Source organism: Genypterus blacodes, unplaced genomic scaffold, assembly GCF_046128005.1.
Source record: "Genypterus blacodes isolate CSIRO-AG114 ecotype Tasmania unplaced genomic scaffold, CSIRO-AGI_Gbla_v1 ptg000493l_1, whole genome shotgun sequence".
Taxonomy (NCBI): domain Eukaryota; kingdom Metazoa; phylum Chordata; class Actinopteri; order Ophidiiformes; family Ophidiidae; genus Genypterus; species Genypterus blacodes.
Genome location: NW_027467252.1, coordinates 7,501 through 32,500, shown reverse-complemented (window position 1 = coordinate 32,500; position 25,000 = coordinate 7,501). Strand labels below are relative to the sequence as shown.

Below are 25,000 nucleotides of genomic sequence, written 5' to 3'. Positions count from 1 at the left end.
GCTGCAGCGCCTGAAACACACACACACACACACACACACACACACACACACACACACACAGCACCATGTGGAGGTGAAGTGAACATGAAGGGCAGGAAGTGGAAGCAGACAAACAGGATGTGAGTTCAGCCTCAGGCTCCATGTTGACCCTCACCTGCTTCTACATCACAAACACTCCACACTTCCTCGTTAGTGGCCACTAGAGGCGCTGTGGAGCCTCACATGAGCTGGTTCTGGATTATTTGAGCGCTGTTGGTTTGAAGAAACTTCCTCCTCAGCACAGAGCGGCATCTGTGTGTTCTTCTGCTGAGACTTGGGTTTCTGTTTTAAAGTTATGTGTGTATGTGTGTGTGTGTGTGTGTCATTGCTTTGATCACTTTGTATGTTTCAGCCTCAGATCAATGAAGCGTTCTGTCAGCGTTGGTGCGGTGTCTCTACCCGTCTGTCTGTCCCTGTCTGTCCTTGTCTCATCGTTTCTACCTGTCTCTGTGTGTCCCTGTCTGTCTGTCCCTGTCTTTCCCCGTCTCTCTGTCTCTACCCGTCTCACCTGAGCTCTGTCCTCTGTCTCCCTCCTCTCCGTCCTCTGGGATCATCTCACGGTTTGAGGAGCGAGACAGGAAGCGCCCGAGCGGCTTCCTGTCAGGAGCTGCGCGCTTCCTGCGGATCTGGTTCATGATGACATCGAGAGGCGAACGCCTCTGACTGCCGCTGTCCCGCCCCCTCTGACCATCTGACCAATGAGAGGCAGAGAAGAAGACAGCTGCTTAGTCTTAATGAACCAGGACTCACAGGAGGCTGATTAAGGATCAGCTTAACAATAAACTGCACTTTACTTTACACAACAGCGCTATTTGCACTAAATTCAATTTCAATCTCTATATGCTGCTGTTGTCTCATCATAATTTAAATGTATTCCCCTGTGTTCGACTGTGCAAATGACAATAAACTGGAAACTTGAACTTGGTAAGAGAGAGAGAACATCAACTCTTCTTCATGATGAAGTTTGACTCAATGACTCATAGGACTTTTGTAGAAAAGGCTTCAAAAACCCCTTAAACTGTTGATGAATCACTTATAAACCTGTGAGGTGAAACTCTTCGTCCTGCTGCGGTGAGGCTCGTGTGTGATGAAGAGCAGAGTGATCTTACCTGCAGCCTCCATGAAGAACAAACCTCACTTTGTTCGGTGCTCTGATGTAAAGAGATGAAGATCAAAGTCAGCGGGTGTTCATCGATCACGACACGTTCGAACAAACCGATGTAAGGCCGAAGCAGCAGAGAGACGCAGTCCCGGTCTGACACCTGCGTGACGTCACGTCCCGTGCTCGTCAGGTGGCTCATCCCGGAAGTAACGCCGCCTTCAGTAAACGCAGCTGAACGCTTCAGCGTGACGTGACGCGTCCTGACGCTCAGTCACGCTGCAGGATCATGAAGCGGCTGCGTGTCCACGAGGAACAAAGGTTAGTAAATCTGTCAACACGACAAAAGTGTGAGTTTGAATCTAAGCGTTCTTCTAAACTTCAGAATCTAAATGAGTCCAGACAGAAAACAACTAAAGAACATGGACATGAGTTTATAACTTCATCTGCTAGACACAAAGGTTTCACTGTTTCTCTACAGAAAAGTCTGTTTCCACGGCAACCATCATCACCATCCATTCAGGCTCACACACAGTAAATACATTATATATACATTTAAACATATATAAGTCATTCTAAAGGTAAACATGTAATAAACACAAAGGCAAGCTTGTATTTCCAAATTTATTGAACCCCCCTCCCCCCTGACAGCAGCTGCTCTCTGTCGCCCCCTGGAGGAGGTGTGAGACAGTCGCCTCTCTGCTCCTTCCTCTTCTTCTGCAGTGAGATCAGGGCGGCTCAGGTCCTCCTCCTGGTGTCAGTGCAGAGGAAGACGAGGCCTCTTTAACCCAACATGTCCTTCCTCTTCCTCCTCACATATCAAACTAAACAAAATAAAATATATAGAGTGTAATGGTTGTGTTGCCTCAGACGCTCCGTTTGTCCACTCAGTCATCATCCAACGTGGGCGCGATGGTCACGCCCCTCCTGATCTGGCCCCAGCCAATCAGACTGTCAGAGGAAAAAGGGGAGGGGCCAGTTAGAGAACAGCTCATGTGTACCTGCTGCTAACCTGAAGGCGTGTGATGATGTAAACATGAAGGTATGTGTGAGGAGCAGTGAACACCGGCGCCCCCTGCTGGCTTCTTCATTCTTACCGCCAATGTTTCTCCACACGGCGACTCAGAGCGATCTTCTCCCCCACCTCCGTGCACACTGGATTGGTCAGGACGATCTTGGCGAGATCGGCCTTGACGGCGCTGACGCGGCCGCCCGTCGACAGCGAGCCGATGTTGACCATCAACACTTCGTTCTTGGAGAGTTTCTGGACCTGCGGGGACACGGAAGCGTTCAGAATGCTGTGATGGACTTCATGACTCCACTGGGCCTTTATACTCAAGTACAAACATCTGCTCCACGTTTCCCATGATGCACTGCTCACCTTGGCAGCCTTCTTGTCTCCCTCTGTGCGGACTCCCAGAAGCCTCCTGAGCAGGAAGTAGGAGATCTCCAGCTCGGTAAAGATCTCCGGCAGCGCTCCGACGGCCCCCAGCACCTGACCGACCATCCGATCGGCCCGGCACAGCGTCGGGTCGATCTTGGTGCCCACACCTGCGCACAGACGTGAACCATGAGCGAGCTGCAGCTGTGAACCTCTGTGAGCAGCGGCGCCTGAGCTGAGAGCTTACCTATCAGGCCTCCAGGTGCTGCATACTGAAGGTCGTTGTTCTCAGCACACAGGGAGACGATCTTGGAGAAGATGGGTTTGCACATCAGCTTCCCCTCCTGGTCTTTGGACACGATACCGGGCCGAACCTCCACCTCCTGACCCAACTGCATCGCAACACACACACACACACACACACACACACACACACACACACACACACACACACACACACACACACACACACACACACACACACACACACACACACACACACACACACACACACACACACACACACACACACACACACACACACACACAGTTTGTTGCAGCTCAGAAGCATCTTTTATTACACAACAACAAGCATCTAGATGGGCAGGAGCAGGAGTGAGGCCTGGTTCTGGTTCTGTCTGGTCCAGCTTCTTCTGTTTAGTGTCACTTCTGTCACTCAGCTCAGTTTGCTGATCTTTCCACCACCTGTCATCCTCTCTTCTCCAGACATTCACTCTGTGTGTGTGTGTGTGTGCGTGTGCGCGTGCGCGTGTGTGTGCGCGCATCTATATGACCTTTTTTCTGTAAAAGTGAGAGACAGACTGACCTTGAGGACGCCCTTCAGGATGCTCCCGCCTGCCACGCCCCCTTTCAGGTCGTCCACCTCGCAGCCCGGCTTGTTCACGTCAAAGGATCTGATGACTGAAGCGCAGACTCATTAACGGGGAGTGTGTGTGTGTGTGTGTGTGTGTGTGTGTGTGTGTGTGTGTGTGTGTGGTGTGTGTGGTGTGTGTGGTGTGTGTGGTGTGTGTGGTGTGTGTGTGTGTGTGTGTGTGCGCGCGCGCGCTCACCGATGAGTCTGGGTTCGGAGGTGAAGTCTCTGATGGGCACTGGGATCTTCTTGACGATGTACTCACACACCACCTCGATGTTGTACTTGAGCTGTGCGGAGATGGGGATGATGGGCGCCCCCTCTGCCACCGTGCCTGAGGGAGGAAGCAGCAGAGGCACTGAGTACAGCTGCAGACCTGAGGGGGGAGGAGGGGGAGGGAGGGGGGAGGGTCACGCTGACTCACCCTGGACGAAGGCCAGGATCTGCTCGTACTGCTCTTTGGCCTGACTCTCCTTCACCAGGTCGATCTTGTTCTGCAGGATCAGGATGTGCTTCAGCTTCATGATCTCGATGGCGGCCAGATGCTCCGAGGTCTGGGGCTGCGGACACGACTCGTTACCCGCTGGAAGAGAGCGCCACAGCAACCACCACCATCAGAGTCCAGACACAAGAGAACACACAGCTTCAAAAGGTTTCTACGTGTTCATGAAGGCCATGTTGGACAGATGGAGACAAACTCAGAGCTTCTACAGCCTCACAGACACACAGACACACAGACTCACAGATACACAGACACACAGACACACAGACTCACAGATACACAGACACACAGACACACAGACACACAGACACACAGACACACAGACACACAGACTCACCAATCAGCAGGAGGGCCGCATCCATGACAGCTGCTCCATTCAACATGGTGGCCATCAAGATGTCATGACCAGGACAGTCCACAAATGACACGTGTCTGAGAGGGAGAGAGAGGGGGGGGGGGGAGACAGAGGGGGGCGAGAGAGAGGAGGGGGGGAGGGGGAGGGCGAGAGAGAGAGAGAGGGGGGGGGAGAGGGAGAGAGAGGGGGGGAGAGACAGAGAGAGAGAGCGGGAGAGAGAGCGGGGGGGTGGGAGAGAGAGAGAGGGGGGGGGGGAGGGCGAGAGAGAGAGAGAGAGGGGGGGAGAAGGAGAGAGAGGGGGGGGAGAGGGAGAGAGGGGGGGGGAGAGACAGAGGGGGGCGAGAGAGAGAGAGGGGGGGGGGAGGGCGAGAGAGAGAGAGAGAGAGAGAGAGAGAGCAGGGGGGTGGGAGAGAGAGAGAGGGGGGAGACAGAGAGAGAGAGAGGGGGGGGGGGGGGGGGGGCAGAGAGAAGGGGAGAGAGAGAGAGAGAGGGAGAGATGTTGCTGTGAATGAGCTTCAGAAAAGTCCATCAGAGTGTGTGTGTGCCTGTGTGTGTGTGCCTGTGCCCTTGTGTGTGTGCCTGTGCCCCGGTGTGTGTGTGTGTGTGTGTGTGTGTGTGTGTGTGTGTCTGTGCCCCGGTGTGTGTGGCCGTGTGTGTGCCTGTGTGTGTGTGCGTGTGCCCGTGTGTGTGTGCTCGTGTGTGTGTGTGCCTGTGTGCCTGTGTGCCCGTGTGTGTGTGCTCCTGTGTGTGTGTGTGTCCTCCCTCACCTGACCAGTCTGAAGTGGCCCTTGGTTCCAGGGATGTCTGTAGGGAAGTCATCAGGAGTGCTGCTGCCACACGACCTGTAGCACTCTGGCCTGGGGCAGCTGGGGTCGTCCAGCTTATAGATCTACAACAGGAGGGAAAGGTCAGAGGTCACCCACACCCAGGCCAGCTGTGTTGGATGTGCTGGACGGAGCTTACCTTAGCGTTAGCATAGCCGAGCTTGATGGTGATGTTCCTCTCCAGCTCGTTCTTGAACCTGACCGTGTGAACCCCAGAGATGGCCTTCACCACTGTGGACTTACCGTGGGCCACATGGCCGATGGTGCCTAGGAGGGAGAGAGGGAGGGAGGGCAGAGAGGTTCACTCCATCAGTGTGGAACTGATAGATACATGCACGTTAATGAGCTGAAGCAGCTTGAGTCATATGGATGAAGGATGGACTTCCATACCGATGTTGATGGTGGCCTGTCTGCTGAGGATCTCTGGAGAGAGAGTCGTCAGTGTGGACACATCCTGGGGACAGAACACAACACATCAGACTCACACACACACGCCACAGAGCCTCACCTCCACCTGAACCACCAGCTGAGAGGAGGCACAGGGAGGAGAGGGAGCTCAAGAGGTCCATCAGAGATCAACATCTCTTCTGCTGATGTGACCATCATCATCATGCTGCCGCACCAGCGTCATGATCCTCACTGATCTCACCATGAGTGAGCTCTCACACACACACACACACACACACACACACACACACACACACACACACACACACTCCATAAAGTCTGTATGCTGAGGAACAATATGCAGATGTGACAGATCCTTAGTGTGTATGTAGGTCTGATTGATCTTCACCAGGGTCAAACACGTTCCATCACATCAGGATTAACTCCAGTACTTTCCTCCTGAATAATCACATCAGGAGGTTTGAACTAAAGTGTGTAGCTACATGACACAAACATTCACCATGAAGAGTTCAACCATCCCATCTTTAACCGTTACATAGAGCCACTTGTGTGTGTGTGTGTTTGTGTGTGTGTGTGTGTTGGTGCATCACCCCTGAATGTGTTCGCAACACGTTTATCAGTTTCAAATAAAGAACAGTAACGAAACCTTAATGCTTCAGTGTGATTCTATGAGCAGACACACACACACACACTTCTTTTGTCCTGATTCACTCCCTTTATGAATCGCAGCCTCACTCGGTGCTTCTAGTAAAGTCGTTCTCAGAGCTGCACTGGCTGAAGTCAATCTGAGCTCAGTCTGACTCTGCTCCACACATCTGGAGCAGACCTCTGACTCGTTTATTAGCGAACACCAGTGAATAGTTACCATGTTAGCATGCTAGCATGGTAGCTGAGACTCTTATGTTCGGGCTGAGCGTTTCAAAACCCCGCTCACTATAGTTTGAATCACTGTCAGGAGGACACACTGATGACTTCACTCATATTTTACGAATTTGCGCGGTAATGTCATTAAATACATGCAGATTTGAGCCACTGTGCCCGGTCCGGGCCCGCGGCCTCTCCGCCCGGCGGCCTGCACTCACATGCCGGCTGCTAGCGGCGCCGCACGGCTGCTCGCTAACACCGTTTAGCATATTTGATTCGCCAATTTCAGCTACAACATTGAGAGACAACATTCAACAAACGAGTGTGAGACGATGGGAGTTCTTAAATGGTCACTTACCAGAGAACGGAGGTCTTGTTTAACCAGGTGAGGCTGACCAAGCGTTGTACCAGACTCGTCACCCGCCATCTTGAATGCAAAAGGGAAAAGGAGACAGCTGAGCTGAATGCCTGAGAGATGGAATGAACACATCAATTCATTCTTTGCACAGTCCATCTTTATTTTAGGCGCTGTTTACTTTGTAGGGATCAGTTAGGAATTTTATATCTAATCTATCTCGCAATACATGTTTATTTTCCTTCGCCAACTACAAAGCGGTGGCTGGCAACTCGTGTTATTCAGTAAAGCAGGAGCTGAGGGGTCCTCACAGCAGATGATGCAATATCTTGAGTTAAATGTCATTTTAGTTACAGTTGTGGCGTATATCAGCTGCGCTCTATATGACGATATTAATAGTTTAAGACGTTTCACCACAGTTTTCATTTATACAGCGCAGTGGACAGGCTTATCCCGATTTTTACAACAAACTCTCGCGCTTGTCTCCCACGCGCGGGGTCCGTCGCGGTTTAGTGACGTCGAACGTAAAGTGTTTGTAGTTCTTTGACGTCGACTGTAGTCTTTAAATGAATTTGGTCAAATACAAAATTGCAGACATATAATTTGGTCGCCCCCTAATGTAGCAATACAATGTCACGATCAGCTGTCACGAGAGAATGTCCTCTTCACATTCCAAGAAATGATTATATGATTATTTATACCTATATCTTAAATTAACAACAACAATTAACGACTGATGTTGGTTTTTGGTCTGATGAGTGTATATTCTGTTGTAAATTTATTATTGAACACCTAAAACCTCTTTGGTACACAACACGTGCGATGTTATTAGATTAGATTAGATTAGATTAGATTCAACTTTATTGTCAGTGAGCAAGTACAGGTACAAACCAATGAAATGCAGTAGCATCCAACCAGAAAGTGCAAAAGTGTACTATTATATATACAGAATACAGAATATATACAGAATAAACTATATACATTATATATACTATATATACTAACTATAAATATAAATTAATAAATATGTAAATAAAAAGTGCAAGGAGTCTTTGTGCAAAACGGAAGTGAAATGGAAGTGATCAGTGCAAACAGAAAGTTGTGCAAATTGCAGTGGAGTGCAAGATGATGCTAGAGGGAGGATGGAGTTGAGTGGGGAAATGGAGTAGAGTTCAGCAGGGTCACCGCCTCGTAGAAGAAACTCTTCCTGAGCCTGCTCGTGCGAGAGCGGAGGCTTCTGTAACGCCTGCCGGATGGGAGGAGGGTGAAAAGTTTATTGTTGGGGTGGGATGAGTCTTTATCCCAATAAAGTAAGAACAATGTTGATAGATCGACAACCAAATTTGTAATTTCTGTGATTGTCTTCTTGCACTGACATATTAACAGTGTTTCATGCAATACATCATACTTGAATGCAGCTACAGAACAGAAAAGAAGAAAGAACAAATGAATCATCTGAATAAACAATACAATTCAAACAATATAAACTTCTTTGTTGTCAGAGCTTTTTGATCTTGTGAATTCTTCACAAATTTCCCGTTCAAAATTCGAGTCTTGGTTCTAAATCTGCATTTATTTCAATGATTCCTTTCACATTGATCTGTCAAGCTCTGTTGAGTTTCTTGTAGAAACTTGAAAATGTTCTACAATGAGATCCCTCTGATGATATAACACGATTGTTTTATGTCATAATCATTTTCTTGTAATTACTTCATACAAATGAGTTTTATGTTTTTATTGAAACAATAAATCAACATGTCTAATTTCAATAAGACATATGTCTCTTAATATGCGATCTCCGACATTGTCGTTCTAATAATAAATGAAATAAAGAATTTCTATTTTGTGTCTGCTGGGGAAACCAAACTGAACATCTAAAAATGTGAAGAATCACGATCGAGGATTATGAATTAAGAAAAGGTAGAAAATGATCGTTTCAAAAATAGCTGCAGTTTCAAAGAAGATGGAATATGTGACGGCACTTAGAGAACCCGTCCGGTTCGTGTCAGTGCGTGTGGGTGGAGATCAGTATCTTCAGATATACACTCTTTGTTGCACCGCACACGCCCTTCAGTTCCGCCCGAAAGGGAAATGACGCCGGCGCAGAAAATGGCGTCTGTAAAGCCTGAGCACCGCTGTGGCTTATTAGCCCTTTAACTTAGAGCTGAACGGAGGCTCTGTTCGTCTCTGAGATGGACAATAACACGGCAGCGCACCCCTGCCGGCAGCTTTCTTGATTCCGGATTTGAACCTGCAACTTCATGTCCGACGAAGCCAGAGCTGCCTGGTCGAAGAGGGGCTGTGCTGATTCGCACCGCCGAGGTGAGCCGAGCGGATTTAGCAGCTAAGCTAAGCTAACACAGCTGTTTCTTGTGTCGGAGGCTCGGAGCTCCTGTCACCACACACACTCACTCACTCACTCACTCACACAGACACACACTCTCCCTCTCTCTCACACACACAATGATAACTCGTCAGATCGATACCCAGTCAGTCGCTGTGGCCGCCTGTCCTTCATCCTCCTCCTCCTCCTCCTCCTCCCTGTGGATGCTCTTTGTTGTGGCCGCTTCATTCAGCTGAGTTTGTCTTCACAACCGATCACTTCAGATCGATGAACACACTTTGGTCAGGATGAATGTTAGTGACGTAACCAAGCTACCGTGGGGGGGCAGAGGAAGAAAGCCTTGCAGTCACAGATCCTGCTTCTTCACCTGACATCCTGTTTAGTTCCATGTGTGATACTGTAGTTTGATGAATGCTGTCATTGACTTGTAGTTCTATAAGGACATGTTAGATCTCTGTGAGCGAGGGACAAACGGTCCATTGTGAGCAGAAGAGCACTTTTCCTCCCCTGGACTTGATTCTGTCAGACCTGGCACTCTGCCCTGCCTGATGTTCCTGTGGGTCTTCTTCATGTCTCTGTGTTCTAAAGCAGTCTTTCTCTCTGTTCTGTCAGAACCAGGGAAACACAAACACAGGAAATGCGAGCGGCCCCTTAGCACCCAGACATCCAAGCCTGTGATTGAACACCCGGGCTCCAAAAGGTACAGCGTCTCCCCTGACCCCTGACCCCCACACTCAGTATGTTTACATGGCTGTGAATGAGGCACTTCTGACGCTGATGTCACTCAATTTGGCTCAAATCAAAGTATGTTTACTCTGAGGCACAGACTGAGCTAACATGATAAAGACACACACACATACACACACACACGAGTAAACATGGAACACTCACACGGACAGCAGAATGCTAGTAAGCATACATGAGTGCAGGTCATCCTACTGAGTGACAAGATACTTCCTGTAAGTGTCCACCTGCTTCACCCTCACCCCACCTGACCCCAGGGTTGACCCCAGGCTGCCTCTCACCTGTAGCGCCCCCCTGAGGAAGCCAGACCTCGGTGCAGGTGAAGAGAAAGGTGGTGACATCATGCGTCTGTGGGGCCACCAAACTGGACCAAGCTGTGGAATAGCTGCAGGGTCAAAGGTCATTCCAAAACATGGAGAAAAAGGGGGAAAACTTTCAAATGCATGGAAGCTTTCTTTCAGACTGTCCTGTTGGTGTGTTTAGTAACCAGCAGCCTCCTCAGCACCGAGGCCCGACCCAAAGTCCAGACAAACACACGACCCGTCTGGTCTGAATGGGACTGTGTGTGTGTGTGTGTGTGTGTGTGTGTCGTATTAAACTCATCCCATAATGCTCACAACCAGCCTTCATAATCCAAAGCATTCATGTCCTCACCTCCGTTGTCATGTCGACCCATAGCATGACCCCGTGGCGGCGGGCGGGGAGGTTCTGATGCTGGTTCTGTTGGCTTTGTCGTCCAGGTGATTGACGCTCACCAAAGGGACTTTGTTAGAATCTGCTGGACTCACGGGGCGCTGTCCTCTGATTGGCCCAGACACCCAGCTCTGACATGCCCGTGGCCAATCAGAGGTGAGTGAGTGAGAGAGAGTGAGTGAGTGAGTGAGTGAGTGTGTGCGTATATACACACACACACACACAACACACACACACACACACACACACACACACACACACACACACACACACACACACACACACACACACACACACACACACACACACTCATGTGTAACTGCATTCAACCAAATATCCAAGCCGGCGTCTCATTTGGTGGAATGCAGTTTTGAATATTTGGTGATCCATGACATCATAAAGAGGGTTCAGGGTCAAAGGTCATAGGCCACCATATCAGTCTGTATCTAAGCTTCTGTCTTCATGTAGAGGAGCTTTAGAGGCTCTAATACCTGATCATGGATCCATCAGAGACCTACAGACCTGAAGAGGAGGACACACACACACACACACACACACACACACACACACACACACACACACACACACACACACACACACACACACACACAGAGTGAAGATGATGAAGGTGATGAAGGTCTTGATCACCTCTAAAGCAGCTGCTGACCTGTCAGTCACTGAGGTTGTGGGTTCTAACACGCTCCTCCTGTCTGGTGTCTCCAGGTGTGTTATGTCGGGGGCGGATGTGGAGGTGTACCTGTCCCAGGTGCATGATGGGAGTGTGTCGTCGGGCTTCAGGGCGTTGTACGAGGAGCGCCTGCTGCTGGACGTCACGCTGCTGATCGAGGAGCACCACTTCCAGGTGAGGCCCAACTGTCCTTCAGAGCCGCATGAAGGCAGCTGATGGTGAAGGTGTTCCTCACACACTCTGTGCTGCTCGCCTCACACAGGCCCACAAGGCCCTGCTGGCCACGCAGAGCGACTACTTCCGGGTCATGTTCACAGCAGACATGAGGGAGCGGGACCAGGATAAGATCCACATGAAGGGTCTGACGGCTGCAGGGTTCGGACACATCCTCCGCTTCATGTACTACGGCTCTCTGGAGCTCAGCATGCCCACGGTCCAGGAGATCCTACAGGTGAGCACACACACACACACACACACACGCACACGCACACACACACCTACCTACCTACCTAACATTTGACTGGATGGATCTTCATCCTGACACCGGCCTCAGTTTGATCATGATGGGTAAAATAGATCAGTCAGATCAACACCGTTCCTCTTCCTGTCAGGCGGCCATGTACGTCCAGCTGACGGAGGCGGTGGAGTTCTGTTGCTCCTTCCTGCTGGCTAAGATCTGCCTGGAGAACTGTGCTGAGGTCATGCGGCTGCTGGAGGACTTCAGCGTGGGCGTGGAGGGCGTCCAGGAGCAGCTCGACAACTTCCTGCTGGATAACTTTGTCCCCCTCATGAGCCGACCAGACTTCCTGTCTTACCTCAGCCTGGAGAGACTGCAGGTGAGGCTGTCGTCCAGAACTTCTCAGAGATGTTTAGACTGAGAAGAAAAGATCAATCAAATACATCATCATGGAAATGAGTGGAGACAAACCTTCATCATCTTCATCTCCTTCACCTCTGACCTCTGTGTGTTCCTCTGTCAGTGTGTAGATGTTCTCCTCCTCCTCTTCAGGTCTGCAGGTCTCTGATGGACCCTGATGGATCCATGATCAGGTGTTAGAGCCTCTAAAGCTCCTCTACATGAAGACAGAAGCTTAGATACAGACTAACATGATGCTGTTCCCTCAGAAAGGGTTAGAACATCCACACAGATCCATCAGGGTCCATTAGAGACCTGCAGACCTGAGGAGAAGAAGAACCTCTCCAGACTGACAGAGGAACACTCAGAGGTCAGGCGGTGTTCAGGCCGTGTGGTCACTGTGTGTGGGTTCTTCTTCTGTGGTCCAGGCGTACCTGAACAGTGACGCTCTGAGTCGTTTCCCAGAGATCGAGCTGTACGAAGCCGTCCAGGCGTGGCTGCGACACGACCGGCGGCGCTGGAGACACACGGACACCATCGTCCAGTCCATCCGCTTCTGCCTCATGACTCCCGCCAACATCTTTGAGAAGGTCAGGCGGAGATGTTCTCTCAGGCTGCACTCTGCTGCAAGGGTGGAGGAGAAGCTTCACACTTGTTTGTCTCCACCTTCTGTGCTCCTCCTCTTCCTCCTGTCAGGTGAAGACGTCAGAGTTTTACCGTTACTCCAGACAGCTGAGGCAGGAAGTGGACCAGGCGCTCAGCTACTTCCACGAGGTCAACCAGCAGCCTCTGGTGGAGACGCGAGCCAATCGAATCCGCTCGGTCCGCCCGCAGACCGCCGTCTTCAGGGGGATGATCGGTCACAGTATGGTCAACAGCAAGATCCTGCTGCTGCAGCGGCCCAAGGTGACCTCCATGTTTGATCTGAGGAAAGATGGTCTCCCCTCCCTGCTTTCCCTTGGGTCCCATGGTTGTGTGTGTTGTTGCAGGTGTGGTGGGAGCTGGAGGGTCCTCAGGTTCCCCTACGACCCGACTGCCTGGCCATCGTCAACAACTTTGCCTTCCTGCTGGGCGGAGAGGAGCTGGGGCCAGACGGGGAGTTCCACGCCTCCTCCAAGGTGTACCGCTACGACCCGCGGCAGAACTCCTGGCTCCGCATGGCAGACATGTCTGTGCCCAGGTAAGAGGGGGGTCAGACACAAATGAACCCTGAGCCTGAGCAGCAGAGATGAAGCAGGCCTGAGAGGCACAGAGCTCACAGGGGGCTGGGACTCAGTCTGATGGGGCTGAGTCCTCTTTCACACATCTTTGTTTCTGTCTTCCTTAATAATGTTTTTATTCCTGATTATCGATGTATTGATTTGTTTTTCCAGGTCAGAGTTTGCTGTGGGCGTCATCGGAAAGTTTATTTACGCTGTAGCCGGTCGCACCAGAGACGAGACCTTCTACTCCACAGAGCGCTACGACATCACCGAGGACCGCTGGGAGTTTGTGGACCCGTACCCGGTAAACAAGTACGGCCACGAGGGGACGGTGCTCAGCGGCAAACTGTACATCACCGGGGGCATCACCTCCTCCTCCACCTCCAAACAGGTGTGTGTGTTCGACCCCGGGCGGGAGGGGGCGGGTGGGGGAGGAGGAGGAGGAGGAGGAGGAGGAGGAGGAGGAGGAGGGGGAGGAGGAGGAGGGGGAGGAGTGGGCGGGGGCTCGGGTGGCTCGGACGCACACAGGACACGCGCTGGCCGCGGCCCGCTGCTGCCCGCCAGCTGCTGGGAGAACAAGTCCAAAATGAACTACGCCCGCTGCTTCCACAAGATGATCTCCCACAACGGGAAGCTGTACGTGTTCGGAGGCGTGTGCGTCATCCTGCGGGCGTCCTTTGAGTCGCAGGGCTGCCCGTCCACCGAGGTGTACGACCCGGAGACGGACGAGTGGACCATCCTGGCCTCCATGCCCATCGGCCGCAGCGGCCACGGGGTGGCGGTGTTGGACAGGCAGATCATGGTCCTGGGCGGCCTCTGTTACAACGGCCACTACAGTGACTCCATTCTCACCTTTGACCCCGACGAAAACAAGTGGAAGGAGGACGAATATCCCAGAATGCCTTGCAAGCTGGACGGCCTACAGGTGTGCAGCTTGCATTTCCCAGAGTACGTGCTGGAGCACGTCAGACGCTGCAGCTGAGGTCTGTGGATCAAACCTCCAGGTGAACGCCGCGCCACAGACCAGCACTCACACGGCCCGGCCCGCAGAGCCGCTGCCCGCAGGCGGCAGGGGGCGCCGCCAGACGTCACGTGAACGTCGGCTCCAACATTTTCACACTTAGCTTTCTCAGAAAACTCAAGAAAAATGTGTTTAGGAGGAAAAAAACGTGTTTAACTCTGCTGGTTCCTGTCTCTGTATCTACACTGTCCAGTCAGGCTCAGCCACTGTACCTACACTGTCCAGTCAGGCTCAGCCACTGTATCTACACTGTCCAGTCAGGCTCAGCCACTGTATCTACACTGTCCAGTCAGGCTCAGCCACTGTATCTACACTGTCCAGTCAGGCTCAGCCACTGTATCTACACTGTATCAGGCTCAGAAGTGCTTCACACTCACCTTTAGAAGACACCTGGATGTGTTTATTTATTTAGAGACTCAGACTTCTGCTCCACATTCAGCCTCAGCTGATTTGTTCCTATTTAATGCAAACCAATGAAATCATGGAGATTTGATCCTCTTCATCCTCTGCACCTCCTTCACCTCTGACCTCTGTGTGTGTGTAGATGTTCTCCTCCTCTTCAGCTCTGCAGGTCTCTGATGGACCCTGATGGATCCATGTTGTTCTTTCTTCTTCCACAGCACAAAGATAGAAGTTCTGCCCTCCACAATAAAAGCTCAGCGTCTCTCCTGGATTCACTCAGTGAGCTGTGTGATGATGTCATGAGGCTAACTCCTCCTCACATCTCTGTTCTTCTTCTACTGTTTGTCCTCACGACGCCCTGCATGTTTATCTGCTCTGCATCCTCATACAGAGGCTTCAGGGTCAAAGGTCAGAGGTCACCATATTAGTCTGTATCTAAGCTTCTGTCTCCATGTAGAGGAGCTTTAGAGGCTCTAACACCTGATCATGGATCCATCAGGGTCCATCAGAGACCTACAGACCTGAAGAGGAGAAGAAGGACACACACACACACACACACACACACACACACACACACACACACACACACACACACACACACACACACACACACACACACACACACACACACACACACACACACACACACACACACACACACACACACAGAGGAACACACAGAACATGATCTGATTGTATGTATAATGCAGTTAACTCAAAACCTTTAAAGTTCTTTGTGTGAGTGGAAGCAAACACACACACGCACACGTACATACGTACGTCTGTCCTGTGGGATGTCTGTCTTCATGGATGTCCCCCTGTGTTCAGGCTTGAAGGCAGCATGCTAAGCTAAGGAGCCCAGATGTTCCACTCCCTGGTCACCCTCAGGTGGGCGGGGTTTAGACCCCAGGCCCAGAGGAAAGAGGTTTCTCTGCACCTGACTGGGTTCAGATCTCTTCTGCTAAAGGTCTAAGCAGCTTCACCGTCTCACCTTGCTGTGGAGCTCCAGCTGGGCCTTAGAGCCAAAGATCTTATCTCCATCCTGTCACATATAGGACTCCTTCTTCCAGCCTGCAGCCTGAGGAGCAGCAGCACCTGGACCTGCCTGCTGTCTGAGCCGGGTCTGAAGGTCACGTGATGGGCTGCTGAGGTCACTAGAGGCTGAAGATGCTCAGCTCATCATGTTCCCTGGAGGACACACAGATCATCAGTGTCTGGGCCAAACACACTTCCTCCCATCAACGTCTCCATTTATGGCCTTAATTGGAGTCTAATTGAAGTTTGAATGTGCTGATGGAGATCTGTGGGTGATGTGTCAAAGAGTCAGCGGGATGTTGGTGCTTGTGCTCCTCAGGCTGCTGTGTCAGGTTCAGATGTTTGTGCCTGAAGCTCCAGCTGAGCCCGCAGGTCCCAGTGGACCTCAGTGACCCCGCTGCAGACCAGCACAGAGTCCCGTCTCCGTCTTTGAGTTCTTTCTTGAGCCGACTGTGTAAAGGGCTACAGCAGCGTCTGTCTGCTGTGCGTTCTCTTCTTCTTCTTCTTCCCTCGCTGGCACCCAGCTATGCAGTCATCAGGAGGAGCATTATTTATTATGACAGCTACATTGTGAACTGTGGTATTATTTTGATTGTGGCATTTAATCAATGCTGTCCGTCTTCTGTCCTCATGTTGTCCTCTGTCCTCTCCGCCTGCATGTGGCTCAGCAGCCTTCTGTGGGACGTAAACAAGGCCTGTCAGTGGGAGGTGTCAAGCTTCCAAGGATGCTTTGTGACACACGTGTGTGATGGGACCTCCTCCTCCTCCTCCTCCTCCTCCTCCGCTCGCTCTCATCTGTGAAGTCATTTGAATCGTTACCATCCATACATGAGGACCTGGCAGCTCAAAGGTCAAAGTTATTTATGAAATGAAGGAATGATGCTGGTCCATGAAGCAAAGAGGAAGGATGGAGCTTCAACAACTGTGCAGGCACTCCTGGGGTCAAAGGTTACAGGCAGGAGTTGAGTTGTAGACTAAACAGCCATATTCATGCAACGCCAGGAAAGAAGTAGGACAACTGTGTTTCCAGGTGATGGAGCAGCGATGAAGCATCCAGCTCCAGATAAGGAGGGTGTGTGTTCCCGTGATGCCGGCTCAGCGTCTGGACGGCGTCACCTGTTTGGTTGTTAGGTTGGCGCTGACTGAGCAGCTCCACGGGCCTTTGAACGCACCGTTAGAGGCAGGCAGGTCCCCTCCACGTCTCCACATGTGTCTCTTTGTACCCACGTGCAGCTGACACCATGAACTGGACATCTTCCTCAGTGCAGTCTTCATTCTGCTCTTCCTCTCATGTCACTGTCCAAACAGAAGAAAGGTGTATAAAATACTGCTGTCCTGGTTTGAGGCACATTTCAGTCCTAGCACAGCTTCCTTTAGTCCACCAGTCTATCAGTAGGATATCAGAATAGAATCACCAGGATCAACACATACCTGCTACAGCTACAGCCGCTACCCAGAAAAGAAGGTTCAGATTAACATATCCTAGAATCTGAGTAGGAACTCTTTGGAAACGATTTGTAACTTCTTTCCAGAAATAAATGTTCATATTGGTCAACTTTCAGCTGGCTACGTGTCTGTGTGTGTGTGTCTGTGTGTGTGTGTGTGTGTGTGGGCGCGCTGCATTAGAGACATGATGTAAGACCATTACAAAATCGAAGTAGAAGCAAGCAAATGTACCTACAGTATAATCTTCCTCCTGTGTGATCGCAGATGGGCCTCACAGTTTGAGCACCCAGTGTTTGTGTGTGTGTGTGTGTTTGTGTGTGTGTGTGTGTGTATAGCACAGTGACTGTACTTCCTGAGCAGGTGTGTGTACGTGCAGAAACTAAAGTCACACACCCAGATCAACATACATTCTGTTGATATTTACTATTGAAGGACGCGCATGCGCCCTCGTCTTTTCATCTTTCCGGCTTGCCGTAGTCAAACCCAATCTCCTCTGGAAGGAAGATGTCGCACATTAAACTGGTAAGTATTCACTCTGATCCTGTTACTCATTCGTCTTCCGTCAGAAGCTATGAAAGTCACTTAGTGAAGAATAAACTCTCGTTGTTTCCCGCAGCTTAGAAAGCGTAAAGAGTGATGTAGCTACTGTCGTCCAGTGCTAAGGTGAGCTAGAAGCTAACGAGGTCGCTAAATCAAAGGTTAACAGGCGCGCGCTCTTGGTCAATCTGCGTTAGTTCACGATTACGTCACGCTAAAGTCAAATTTTGTCCCCGCTGTTGCCTGAATAGAATTCTTAAGCCGTAAACACCGGCGGTGCAGCATCAATTAGCGCGGCGTCATTCATTACTAACGTGTGTTTGTGTGTGTGTGTGTGTGTGTCATTCTGTGGATCTGCCGGCAGGTGGCGCTGTGTGTCGCAGCTCCAGGCCTAACGGGGCTGCTGAGCGGCTCGGTGCAGGCTGCAGCTGAGGGGAAGAAGAAGAACAGCGTGCCTGCACTCAGCATCCACGAGGTTTGATCACACAGTCAAGATGTTCAGAGCTCAACCTGTCTGACTGACTGACTGACTGACTGACTGAGCTCCTCTCTGCTTGTGTCCAGCTGCCATCTCTGTACAGCAGTCCTGAAGTGGAGGTTGGGTCTGTGGAAGCAGAGGCGGGGCCTGTGGAGCAGGGCGTGGCGTCGGTGCGGAAATGGGCAGAGCCGTTCACCAGCCAGTGTCAGGTGTGTTTGATGTTCAGCACCTGGACCTCCAGGTGTCTCACTCTCTACCTCAGGGTCTGATCTGGGTTCACCTGCAGACTGCTCTGTTTGTGCCTCTGTCCTTCCCTGTGCTGCTCTACTCCACGCTGACATCATCACTTACTGCCTCTGTCCTTGAGCCAGGCAGCAGTGTCATGTCAGCTGCTGGGAGACTTCAGCTTTGTTTTGTTTTCTTCTTGCAGCAAAGCTGTGGTTCTGCTGTGCAGAGAGTGGAGGTGAGACCTTCTCCTTCCTCAGCAGGGGCCGAGTCTCCATGTTCACCTGTGCGCCACACGCTAACACGCGTGTCTCCATGTCTCCACACGCTAACACGTGTGTCTCCATGTCTCCACACGCTAACACGCATGTCTCAATGTTAACCTGTGCTCCACACGCTAGCACGCGTGTCTCCATGTCTCCACACGCTAACACGCATGTCTCCATGTCTCCACACGCTAACACGTGTGTCTCCACACGCTAACACGCATGTCTCCATGTTCACCTGTGCTCCACACGCTAACACACATGTCTCCATGTCTCCACACGCTAACACACGTGTCTCCACACGCTAACACACATGTCTCCATGTTCACCTGCGCTCCACACGCTAACACGCGTGTCTCCATGTCTCCACACGCGTGTCTCCATGTATGTGTATGAACTTGGCTGTGTTTGTGGTGTGTGTTTGAGTGCATTGAGTGGCAGACAGCAGCTGTGACTGATCATTAGAGTGACATCATCCATACCTCCTCCAGGCAGTAAACCACAGCCAGATAGAAGAGGTCAATAAAGAATCCTCTGCAGGTGTGTGTCAGGTGTGATCTGCTCTTTGTGTCTGTCTGCCTGTTGCCATGGTGACCTTTGGACCTCAGCGAGCCTACAGGACGGCCGAGCCGACAGTCAGCGCCTCCGTCACAACAGTGTCAGGTGAGACAACTTCATTGGAAACATGCAGTCTGACCTCCACACCAAACACACATCAGGTCCTCAGGTCCACAGGTCCACAGGTCCACAGGTCCTCAGGTCCTCAGGTCCCCAGGTCCACAGGTCCCCAGGTCCTCAGGTCCTCAGGTCCCCAGGTCCTCATGTCCTCGGGTCCCCAGGTCCTCATGTCCCCAGGTCCCCAGTTCCACAGGAACTCAGGTCCTCAAGTCCTCAGGTCCCCAGGTCCCCAGGTCCTCAGGTCCTCAGCTTTTCAGGTCCTCATGTCCCCAGGTCCCCAGGTCCTCAGGTCCTCAGGTCCTCAGGTCCCCAGGTCCTCAGGTCCTCAGGTCCTCAGGTCCCCAGGTCCTCAGGTCCTCAGGTCCTCAGTTCATCAGAGAGCCTCAGAGACAAGAACACAGAGGAGCAATGAGATGAAATCATCAAAGCAGAGAAACACACACAGCGTCTCCACAGCAGCTCTGCTCATCTTCACCTGTCTCTCCTCCTCCTCCTGTCTTTCAGATGTGTACCGCGTCCTCAGTGACCCCCCCCCTGACCTTTACCCCAGCGTGGCCGTGGTCGGTTTCTCTGGCTTCCTGGGTCTCTACCTGGCCAAAGGTGAACCAGTCACCAAGACAGAAGATCCTCATGTTCCTCATGTTCCTCTGCTCAGGTGGCTTGATGCAAACATCACTGAGACCTTTCTGTTTCCTCTCTCTCTCTCCCTCTCTCTCTCTCTCTCTGTCTCTGTCTCTCTCTCTCTGTCTCTCTCTCTCTCTCCCTCTCTCTCTCTCTCTCTCTCTCTGTCTCTCTCTCTCTCTCTCTCTCTCTCTCTGTCTCTCTCTCTCTCTCTCCCTCTCTCTCTCTCTCTCTCTCTGTCTCTGTCTCTCTCTCTCTCTCTCCCTCTCTCTCTCCCTCTCTCTCTCTCTCTCTCTCTCTCTCTGTCTCTCTCTCTCTCCCTCTCTCTCCCTCTCTGTCTCTCTCTCTCTCTCTCTCTCTGTCTCCCTCTCTCTCTCTCTCTGTCTCCCTCTCTCTCTCTCTCTGTCTCTCTCTCCCTCTCTCTCTCTCTCTCTGTCTCTGTCTCTGTCTCTCTCTCTGTCTCTCTCTCTCTCTGTCTCTCTCCCTCTCTCCCTCTCTCTCCCTCTCTCTCTCTCTCTCTCTCTCTCTGTCTCTCTCTCTCTCTCCCTCTCTCTCCCTCTCTCTCTCTCTCTCTCTCTCTCTGTCTCTCTCTCAGGCTCCAGAGTAAAGAGGTTTATATTTCCAGTCGGCCTTGTGGCTCTGAGTGCTTCCATGTTTTACCCTCAACAGGCTGCATCCTTATTGAAGGTTTGTCTGTCTGTCTGTCTGTCCCGTGTGTTCTGTTCTGTTCTGTTCTGATTGGTTGATGACCTTCCTTGTGGTTGCAGGTGAGTCGTGACTCTGCTCTCACTTGGGTCCAGCAGGGCCGCGTCACCGTGGAAACGCTTTGGAAAGAGCCACCGTTTGGTAAAAAGAAGGTTTGTCCAGTGTGTGTGTGTGTGTGTGTGTGTGTGTGTGTGTGTGTGTGTGTGTGTGTGTGTGTGTGTGTGATACCTGTCTCTTGTGTCTCTTGGTCAGGCTGAGAAGGCGGAGGACGTAGAGCGATGATGCGTCCAGCTGAGACAGACGGAGGACACACGCTTGTATTCACTCGCTGACTTTACGTTGACTGTTGTTTTGCTCATTTTCAACGTGATGGAAACGCTCCCATGTGGGCGTGGCCTCTGCTGAAGGTTTGTGCTCATGGCCAGATGAAGCATGAACGCCTCTTTGTGTTTGATGGCGTCACCTAGGCAACACCAGGGAGTCAAGCTGGACCTTTGACTTAAAACTCTGGGTTTTGCGCTAAAATGCCAAATGTAAACCCAGCGAGTGAGCGTGAGACACACACACACACACACAGGTCAGTGGTCAGGTTAACCTGTCTGTCTCTACGTTCTCATCTTTTGTCAGGATGCAAATCTGTCATCAACGTATCAAACACGCCGCAGTGACGTCGTGCTGACAGCAGGTCAGTGTGAGGAAGAGGAGCCGTCTCCTCCGGGCTCCTCTGCCTCACGCTGACCTCAGGATGAATTGATTGATGTATGGATTTTCAGTGTTGAATGAAGCAATCAACTGTGCTGTCTGTCTGTCCGTCTGCCTGTCTGTCTGTCTTCCTCTCCTGATCCATCTTGTACATGATCACTTATAATGTAGCTGATTCCTCTCACGTCTTCAATAAATGTGACACTGAGGTCTTGATGTTGACATCGTCGTCCTGAGTGAGGCTCACATCTGTGGGGTCATCTGGGGTCACAGCCTGCTGAGCGTCCAACATCAGGAGGCGATCCAGCTGTGTTGCTACCACAACCTCCAGTTGTCCCTGGGGATCCCAAGATGTTACCATGTTGTCACTGCCACTCCTGTGTGCTATAACTTATATTTACATAAACATTTATGTCAATGAAATGTCATTGATATTCATGTGCAGAAAGAGAAACAATGGCATTCATTAAATATAAATCTGTCAAGTTGAGACGGAGGGAAAGTTGTGTTTGTGTTCCTGCAGTCACTCAGTGAGGTCGTGACCCCGCTGATGAATGTGTAACCAAACACGCACGCACGCACATGCACACAAGTAACACTGCAACAACAAACCAGAGCAGAGGTCACACGGATCAATAAGCCATCAGGTGGTGAGGGTGGATCCATACAATAAGAGGGACAGACAGACCGAGGGAGAGAGACAGACAGATCCTGCTCTGATGGAGGAAACAGTTCCATGTGTTGGTCAGAAGGTCCATGTGCAGAGCAGAGGGTCTGTGGTCCTGCAGGATGTTTGTCTGGGGGGTCAGTGAGCTAAAGGACCTCTGGGCTGCATCTGGAGATCAGATGTTCCAGGCAAATTTATCATTCATTACTTTGTAAAGACAATCAGTCATCCAGGAGTAAACAAAGTGTCTCTCCACAGGACTGATGGACCTTTACCTCCAGGTTAGGGCCTCTATGTGATCGACCTCTTTACAACCCTCACGCCCTCATTTGACCTCAACTCAGCTTCAGACTCCACAGTTTCCCTTCTTGTCTTGATGTGGCGTCCATACGTCCATGTTTACATCCCCTCAGTGCACAGGGCTGCTTATGGGGTGTGTGTGTGTGTGTGTGTGTGTAAGGATGAGAGGAACATGTTTGAACACCTGACTTTATTTGCAGACATAAACATAACATCATGTTACTGCAGCAGAAACCACGCAGGGTTAAATCAGAACAAGCCACTCAAAGTTAAACATCAGAAAGTACAAAGTAAATGTTAATAAAGTAAAGAAGCCAAACAGAAGTGTAACACACACACACAATCCTTTCTTCCCTTTAAATCCAAACAGCTGTGATGAAGCAGGAGGAGCCTGCAGGAGGACGCAGCTCAGCTCGTTCACGCTGGATTCACATGTTGCTGCTTCAGAACACGCCGCCGCCGCCGTCATCAGTAACATGACGAGGCTCATGCCGCCACCATGGCCAACGTGTCTGTGGCACAGAGCACTGGCCTGCAGACAAGACAACACCTGCTCCATGTTTGCGGGAGCGAGTAGGACAACGCCTGACGTCCTGTGTGGCTCTGCGGCGCTCTCAGCTTCTGGTGTTCTGCCTGCTGCACGCCGCCAACATGTGAAGCCAGCGTGGACACGAAGGGTTAACCTCTGTGCCCTCACTGGTGGCCTCCTGCCTTTGCTCCTCCCCTCTTCCTCCCCTCCTCCTCCTCACTCCTCAGCGGGGGCGGACATCTTCAGCAGTTTGTCCTTGGCGAGCCTGTAGAGCCTCCAGCCCTCCTGCTGAGAGAGGTCCTCAGCGCCGCGCCGCTTGTAGAACTTGATGGAGGACTCGTTGTTCTCCGCCACCACAAACAACATGCCACAGCAACGGGTGTTCATCGCCAGCTGGAAGAGGGGGGAGAGAGGAGGAAGAGGAAGGGTTTAGTCAGCATTTCTTCTGTGAGCAGCAGATCCTCTCCAGCTTGGTGTGCGGACGTGAACTTACATCACTGAGCTGCTTCAGGATCTCTGAGCCGATGCCGATGCCTGCGCCAGGACGACAGAACAACAAGTATCAGCACGCGGCTGGGAGGTGGACGGGGCTACGTAAAGTCATGACGTGTGAACACATGAAGCGTGTTTCAGCAGAGCTTCTCACCCCTGAACTGCTCCATCACGTAGAAGTCCTCCAGGTAGAGCTGCTTCCCGATCCACGGATCATAAGTGAAGTAATACATCGCAAAACCCACCACCTTCGGCCCTGAAACGCACAGCAGGTTACCATGGTTACCACATTGACACGGCTGGAGTGTTGCTCTTGTTATAGCTGAACTGATGATAGAACATTGTGTGTGTGTGTGTGTGTGTGTGTGTGTCCAGTTCAAACACAAGCTGTGTCTCCAGTTTAAAGACGACGGTTAACTCAGAAAAACAACAACGGTCATTAACATACCACAGTCTGACCACGCCCACCGAGCCCAGAGCGGTGTGTGTGTGTGTGTGTGTGTCCATACCGTCCGTGCTGCTGGCTCCCTGGACTTCAGCCAGGATGCAGTGATAAAACGGGGTGTCACCAAATCCGTCCTCAAGGAGCTCTGCAAAGACACAAACCAAGCTGTGAGCTGGAAACCAGACGCTTCCTGTGCAGACAGGGTCAAAGGTCAGAGCTCACCTTTCTCCGTCAGTGTCACTTGGTCCTCCATCTCCTCATATTTTGCAAGTTCCTGAGACAGAAAGAGAAAACGATTCCAGAGAGCTTTAGTTTAGCTGCTGCAAGCATGTCAGAGGTCAGAGGTCAAGATCTGGATCATGATCTGGATCAAGATCTGGATCTTTATTCACAGAAATGTGTGTGATCACCTAACAGGAAGTCAGGCGCTCGAACATTCGAACAAAGATAATTACAGTTTGAACAGATTTGTTGTTCACGCATGATGAAACTCTAAGCATAATGATGTCATATATAATAACATAATAATGTTTCTCATGTGAAATTAAAGTAGTAAAAATCTGCTTTGGTTTTTACAGAATGTTGCTATTCAGGTTGAGCTCAAAGCCTCAAAGTTTGAGTTTAGGAGGTAAACAGGTAAGTCGTCATTCTTTCTGTAAGTGAAACCAAAGTATCTTCATGTTTACTTGAACGAGAACCAGCCTGTGACGTCACACGACACATATTTGGAAAAACGGGGCGTCATCAACACGGAAATAAGTCCGAGCTGTAAACAAAAGACTCGACAGTCTGATCTAACGTATATATCGGTTCATCTGTCACCATTAGCAGACGGGACTTTAGATTAAGGCGCAGATTGACGTCATTATTGACGTTTTCCTTATTTTCAATGTCATCAAAGCCATGGAGGCGATGGACTTGGAGAACAGGACAAATGTATCAGCTAAATAATTAAAAAGTGAAGACCAAACTGAGTTGTGTGTTGTTGTTGTTGTTGTGTTGTGTTGTGTCGTTATCTGGCCTCGGTGACTCTGATGCTCTCTTACCTTCACCAGTCGTAATATATGAGACACGTCCCCGGGTTCAGCTTTTCGCAATTTATACTCCATTTTCTTCTTTTACTCTTTTTCCCTTTCGTACGAAGTCCTCTGTATGTGAAGTGAAAGATGAGCTGCTTCTTCATTCGCTTCAGATTGGCTTTTCCACCACAGTCAGCCTCTGGTCCA

The 25,000-nt window shown here is 50.9% G+C and overlaps 5 protein-coding genes and 1 long non-coding RNA gene across 11 annotated transcripts in view; 2 read left to right on the top strand and 4 right to left on the bottom strand.

The window, feature by feature from the left end:
* lrrc31 (leucine rich repeat containing 31) overlaps window positions 1-1,515 on the bottom strand; it is a 2,453-nt gene extending 938 nt beyond the window's left edge. The window contains exons 1-3 of the mRNA XM_076139971.1: window positions 1,149-1,515; window positions 548-730; window positions 1-10 (exon numbers count right to left, since the gene is read on the bottom strand). The exon at window positions 1-10 is cut by the window's left edge and continues 134 nt beyond it. Of these exons, the coding sequence (XP_075996086.1) occupies window positions 1-10; window positions 548-730; window positions 1,149-1,161 (206 nt within the window). The 5' untranslated portion in view covers window positions 1,162-1,515. The remainder of the gene's footprint in view (window positions 11-547; window positions 731-1,148) is intronic.
* Window positions 1,516-1,748: 233 nt separating this feature from the next.
* Window positions 1,749-6,811, bottom strand: eif2s3 (eukaryotic translation initiation factor 2, subunit 3 gamma). 2 transcript variants are annotated; one of them, XM_076139970.1, is made up of 13 exons: window positions 6,702-6,811; window positions 5,462-5,525; window positions 5,211-5,338; window positions 5,015-5,136; window positions 4,230-4,324; window positions 3,815-3,973; window positions 3,590-3,724; window positions 3,346-3,440; window positions 2,767-2,911; window positions 2,520-2,689; window positions 2,236-2,408; window positions 2,004-2,089; window positions 1,749-1,889 (listed from the first exon to the last, which is right to left on the bottom strand). In XM_076139970.1, exons 1-12 carry the CDS (start codon window positions 6,768-6,770, stop codon window positions 2,026-2,028), a joined length of 1,419 nt encoding a protein of 472 aa, XP_075996085.1. In that variant the 5' UTR covers window positions 6,771-6,811; the 3' UTR covers window positions 1,749-1,889; window positions 2,004-2,025. The 2 variants fall into 2 exon arrangements, with proteins under 2 accessions (XP_075996085.1, XP_075996084.1); XM_076139969.1 differs by having other exon boundaries at window positions 1,749-2,089.
* A 973-nt stretch (window positions 6,812-7,784) lies between these two features.
* LOC142990254 (uncharacterized) lies at window positions 7,785-12,542 on the bottom strand. 3 transcript variants are annotated; one of them, XR_012960765.1, is made up of 5 exons: window positions 12,127-12,465; window positions 11,128-12,041; window positions 10,441-10,610; window positions 10,068-10,160; window positions 7,785-7,944 (listed from the first exon to the last, which is right to left on the bottom strand). It is a non-coding gene; the product is annotated as an uncharacterized LOC142990254 (long non-coding RNA). The 3 variants fall into 3 exon arrangements; XR_012960766.1 differs by lacking the exon at window positions 7,785-7,944 and adding an exon at window positions 9,017-9,647 and having other exon boundaries at window positions 12,458-12,542; XR_012960764.1 differs by lacking the exon at window positions 7,785-7,944 and adding an exon at window positions 9,017-9,647.
* klhl15 (kelch-like family member 15) lies at window positions 8,881-14,921 on the top strand. 2 transcript variants are annotated; one of them, XM_076139964.1, is made up of 9 exons: window positions 8,881-9,020; window positions 9,655-9,742; window positions 11,203-11,341; window positions 11,430-11,618; window positions 11,779-12,003; window positions 12,452-12,613; window positions 12,720-12,929; window positions 13,013-13,203; window positions 13,397-14,921. In XM_076139964.1, the coding sequence occupies exons 1-9, from the start codon at window positions 8,960-8,962 to the stop codon at window positions 14,205-14,207; spliced, it is 2,076 nt and encodes a 691-aa protein (XP_075996079.1). In that variant the 5' UTR covers window positions 8,881-8,959; the 3' UTR covers window positions 14,208-14,921. The 2 variants fall into 2 exon arrangements, with proteins under 2 accessions (XP_075996079.1, XP_075996080.1); XM_076139965.1 differs by lacking the exons at window positions 8,881-9,020; window positions 9,655-9,742 and adding an exon at window positions 10,549-10,635 and having other exon boundaries at window positions 13,397-13,650; window positions 13,720-14,921.
* A 2,661-nt stretch (window positions 14,922-17,582) lies between these two features.
* Window positions 17,583-21,563, top strand: apoob (apolipoprotein O, b). 2 transcript variants are annotated; one of them, XM_076139967.1, is made up of 9 exons: window positions 17,583-17,651; window positions 18,031-18,141; window positions 18,231-18,353; window positions 18,575-18,607; window positions 19,244-19,298; window positions 19,818-19,913; window positions 20,530-20,621; window positions 20,702-20,791; window positions 20,892-21,563. In XM_076139967.1, exons 1-9 carry the CDS (start codon window positions 17,634-17,636, stop codon window positions 20,919-20,921), a joined length of 648 nt encoding a protein of 215 aa, XP_075996082.1. In that variant the 5' UTR covers window positions 17,583-17,633; the 3' UTR covers window positions 20,922-21,563. The 2 variants fall into 2 exon arrangements, with proteins under 2 accessions (XP_075996082.1, XP_075996083.1); XM_076139968.1 differs by lacking the exon at window positions 18,575-18,607.
* A 918-nt stretch (window positions 21,564-22,481) lies between these two features.
* LOC142990259 (diamine acetyltransferase 1-like) overlaps window positions 22,482-25,000 on the bottom strand; it is a 2,568-nt gene continuing 49 nt past the window's right edge. The window contains exons 1-6 of the mRNA XM_076139974.1: window positions 24,821-25,000; window positions 23,997-24,048; window positions 23,839-23,919; window positions 23,484-23,585; window positions 23,331-23,371; window positions 22,482-23,230 (exon numbers count right to left, since the gene is read on the bottom strand). The exon at window positions 24,821-25,000 is cut by the window's right edge and continues 49 nt beyond it. Coding sequence (XP_075996089.1) covers window positions 23,054-23,230; window positions 23,331-23,371; window positions 23,484-23,585; window positions 23,839-23,919; window positions 23,997-24,048; window positions 24,821-24,883 — 516 coding nt within the window. The 5' untranslated portion in view covers window positions 24,884-25,000 and the 3' untranslated portion in view covers window positions 22,482-23,053. The remainder of the gene's footprint in view (window positions 23,231-23,330; window positions 23,372-23,483; window positions 23,586-23,838; window positions 23,920-23,996; window positions 24,049-24,820) is intronic.

Excerpts from the sequence above, each read along its gene's own strand:
- eif2s3 (XM_076139969.1), bottom strand. The coding sequence starts at position 6,770 with ATGGCGGGTGACGAGTCTGGTACAACGCTTGGTCAGCCTCACCTGGTT. Across the intron at positions 3,441-3,589 it reads CTCCGAACCCAGACTCATCG|TCATCAGATCCTTTGACGTG; the intron begins GTGAGCGCGCGC and ends TCTGCGCTTCAG. Across the intron at positions 2,912-3,345 it reads TCCTGAAGGGCGTCCTCAAG|TTGGGTCAGGAGGTGGAGGT; the intron begins GTCAGTCTGTCT and ends GTTGCGATGCAG.
- klhl15 (XM_076139964.1), top strand. The coding sequence starts at position 8,960 with ATGTCCGACGAAGCCAGAGCTGCCTGGTCGAAGAGGGGCTGTGCTGAT. Across the intron at positions 12,004-12,451 it reads TCAGCCTGGAGAGACTGCAG|GCGTACCTGAACAGTGACGC; the intron begins GTGAGGCTGTCG and ends TCTGTGGTCCAG. Across the intron at positions 12,614-12,719 it reads CCGCCAACATCTTTGAGAAG|GTGAAGACGTCAGAGTTTTA; the intron begins GTCAGGCGGAGA and ends TCCTCCTGTCAG.
- apoob (XM_076139967.1), top strand. Across the intron at positions 18,142-18,230 it reads CTGCACTCAGCATCCACGAG|CTGCCATCTCTGTACAGCAG; the intron begins GTTTGATCACAC and ends GCTTGTGTCCAG. Across the intron at positions 18,608-19,243 it reads CTGCTGTGCAGAGAGTGGAG|CGAGCCTACAGGACGGCCGA; the intron begins GTGAGACCTTCT and ends TTTGGACCTCAG.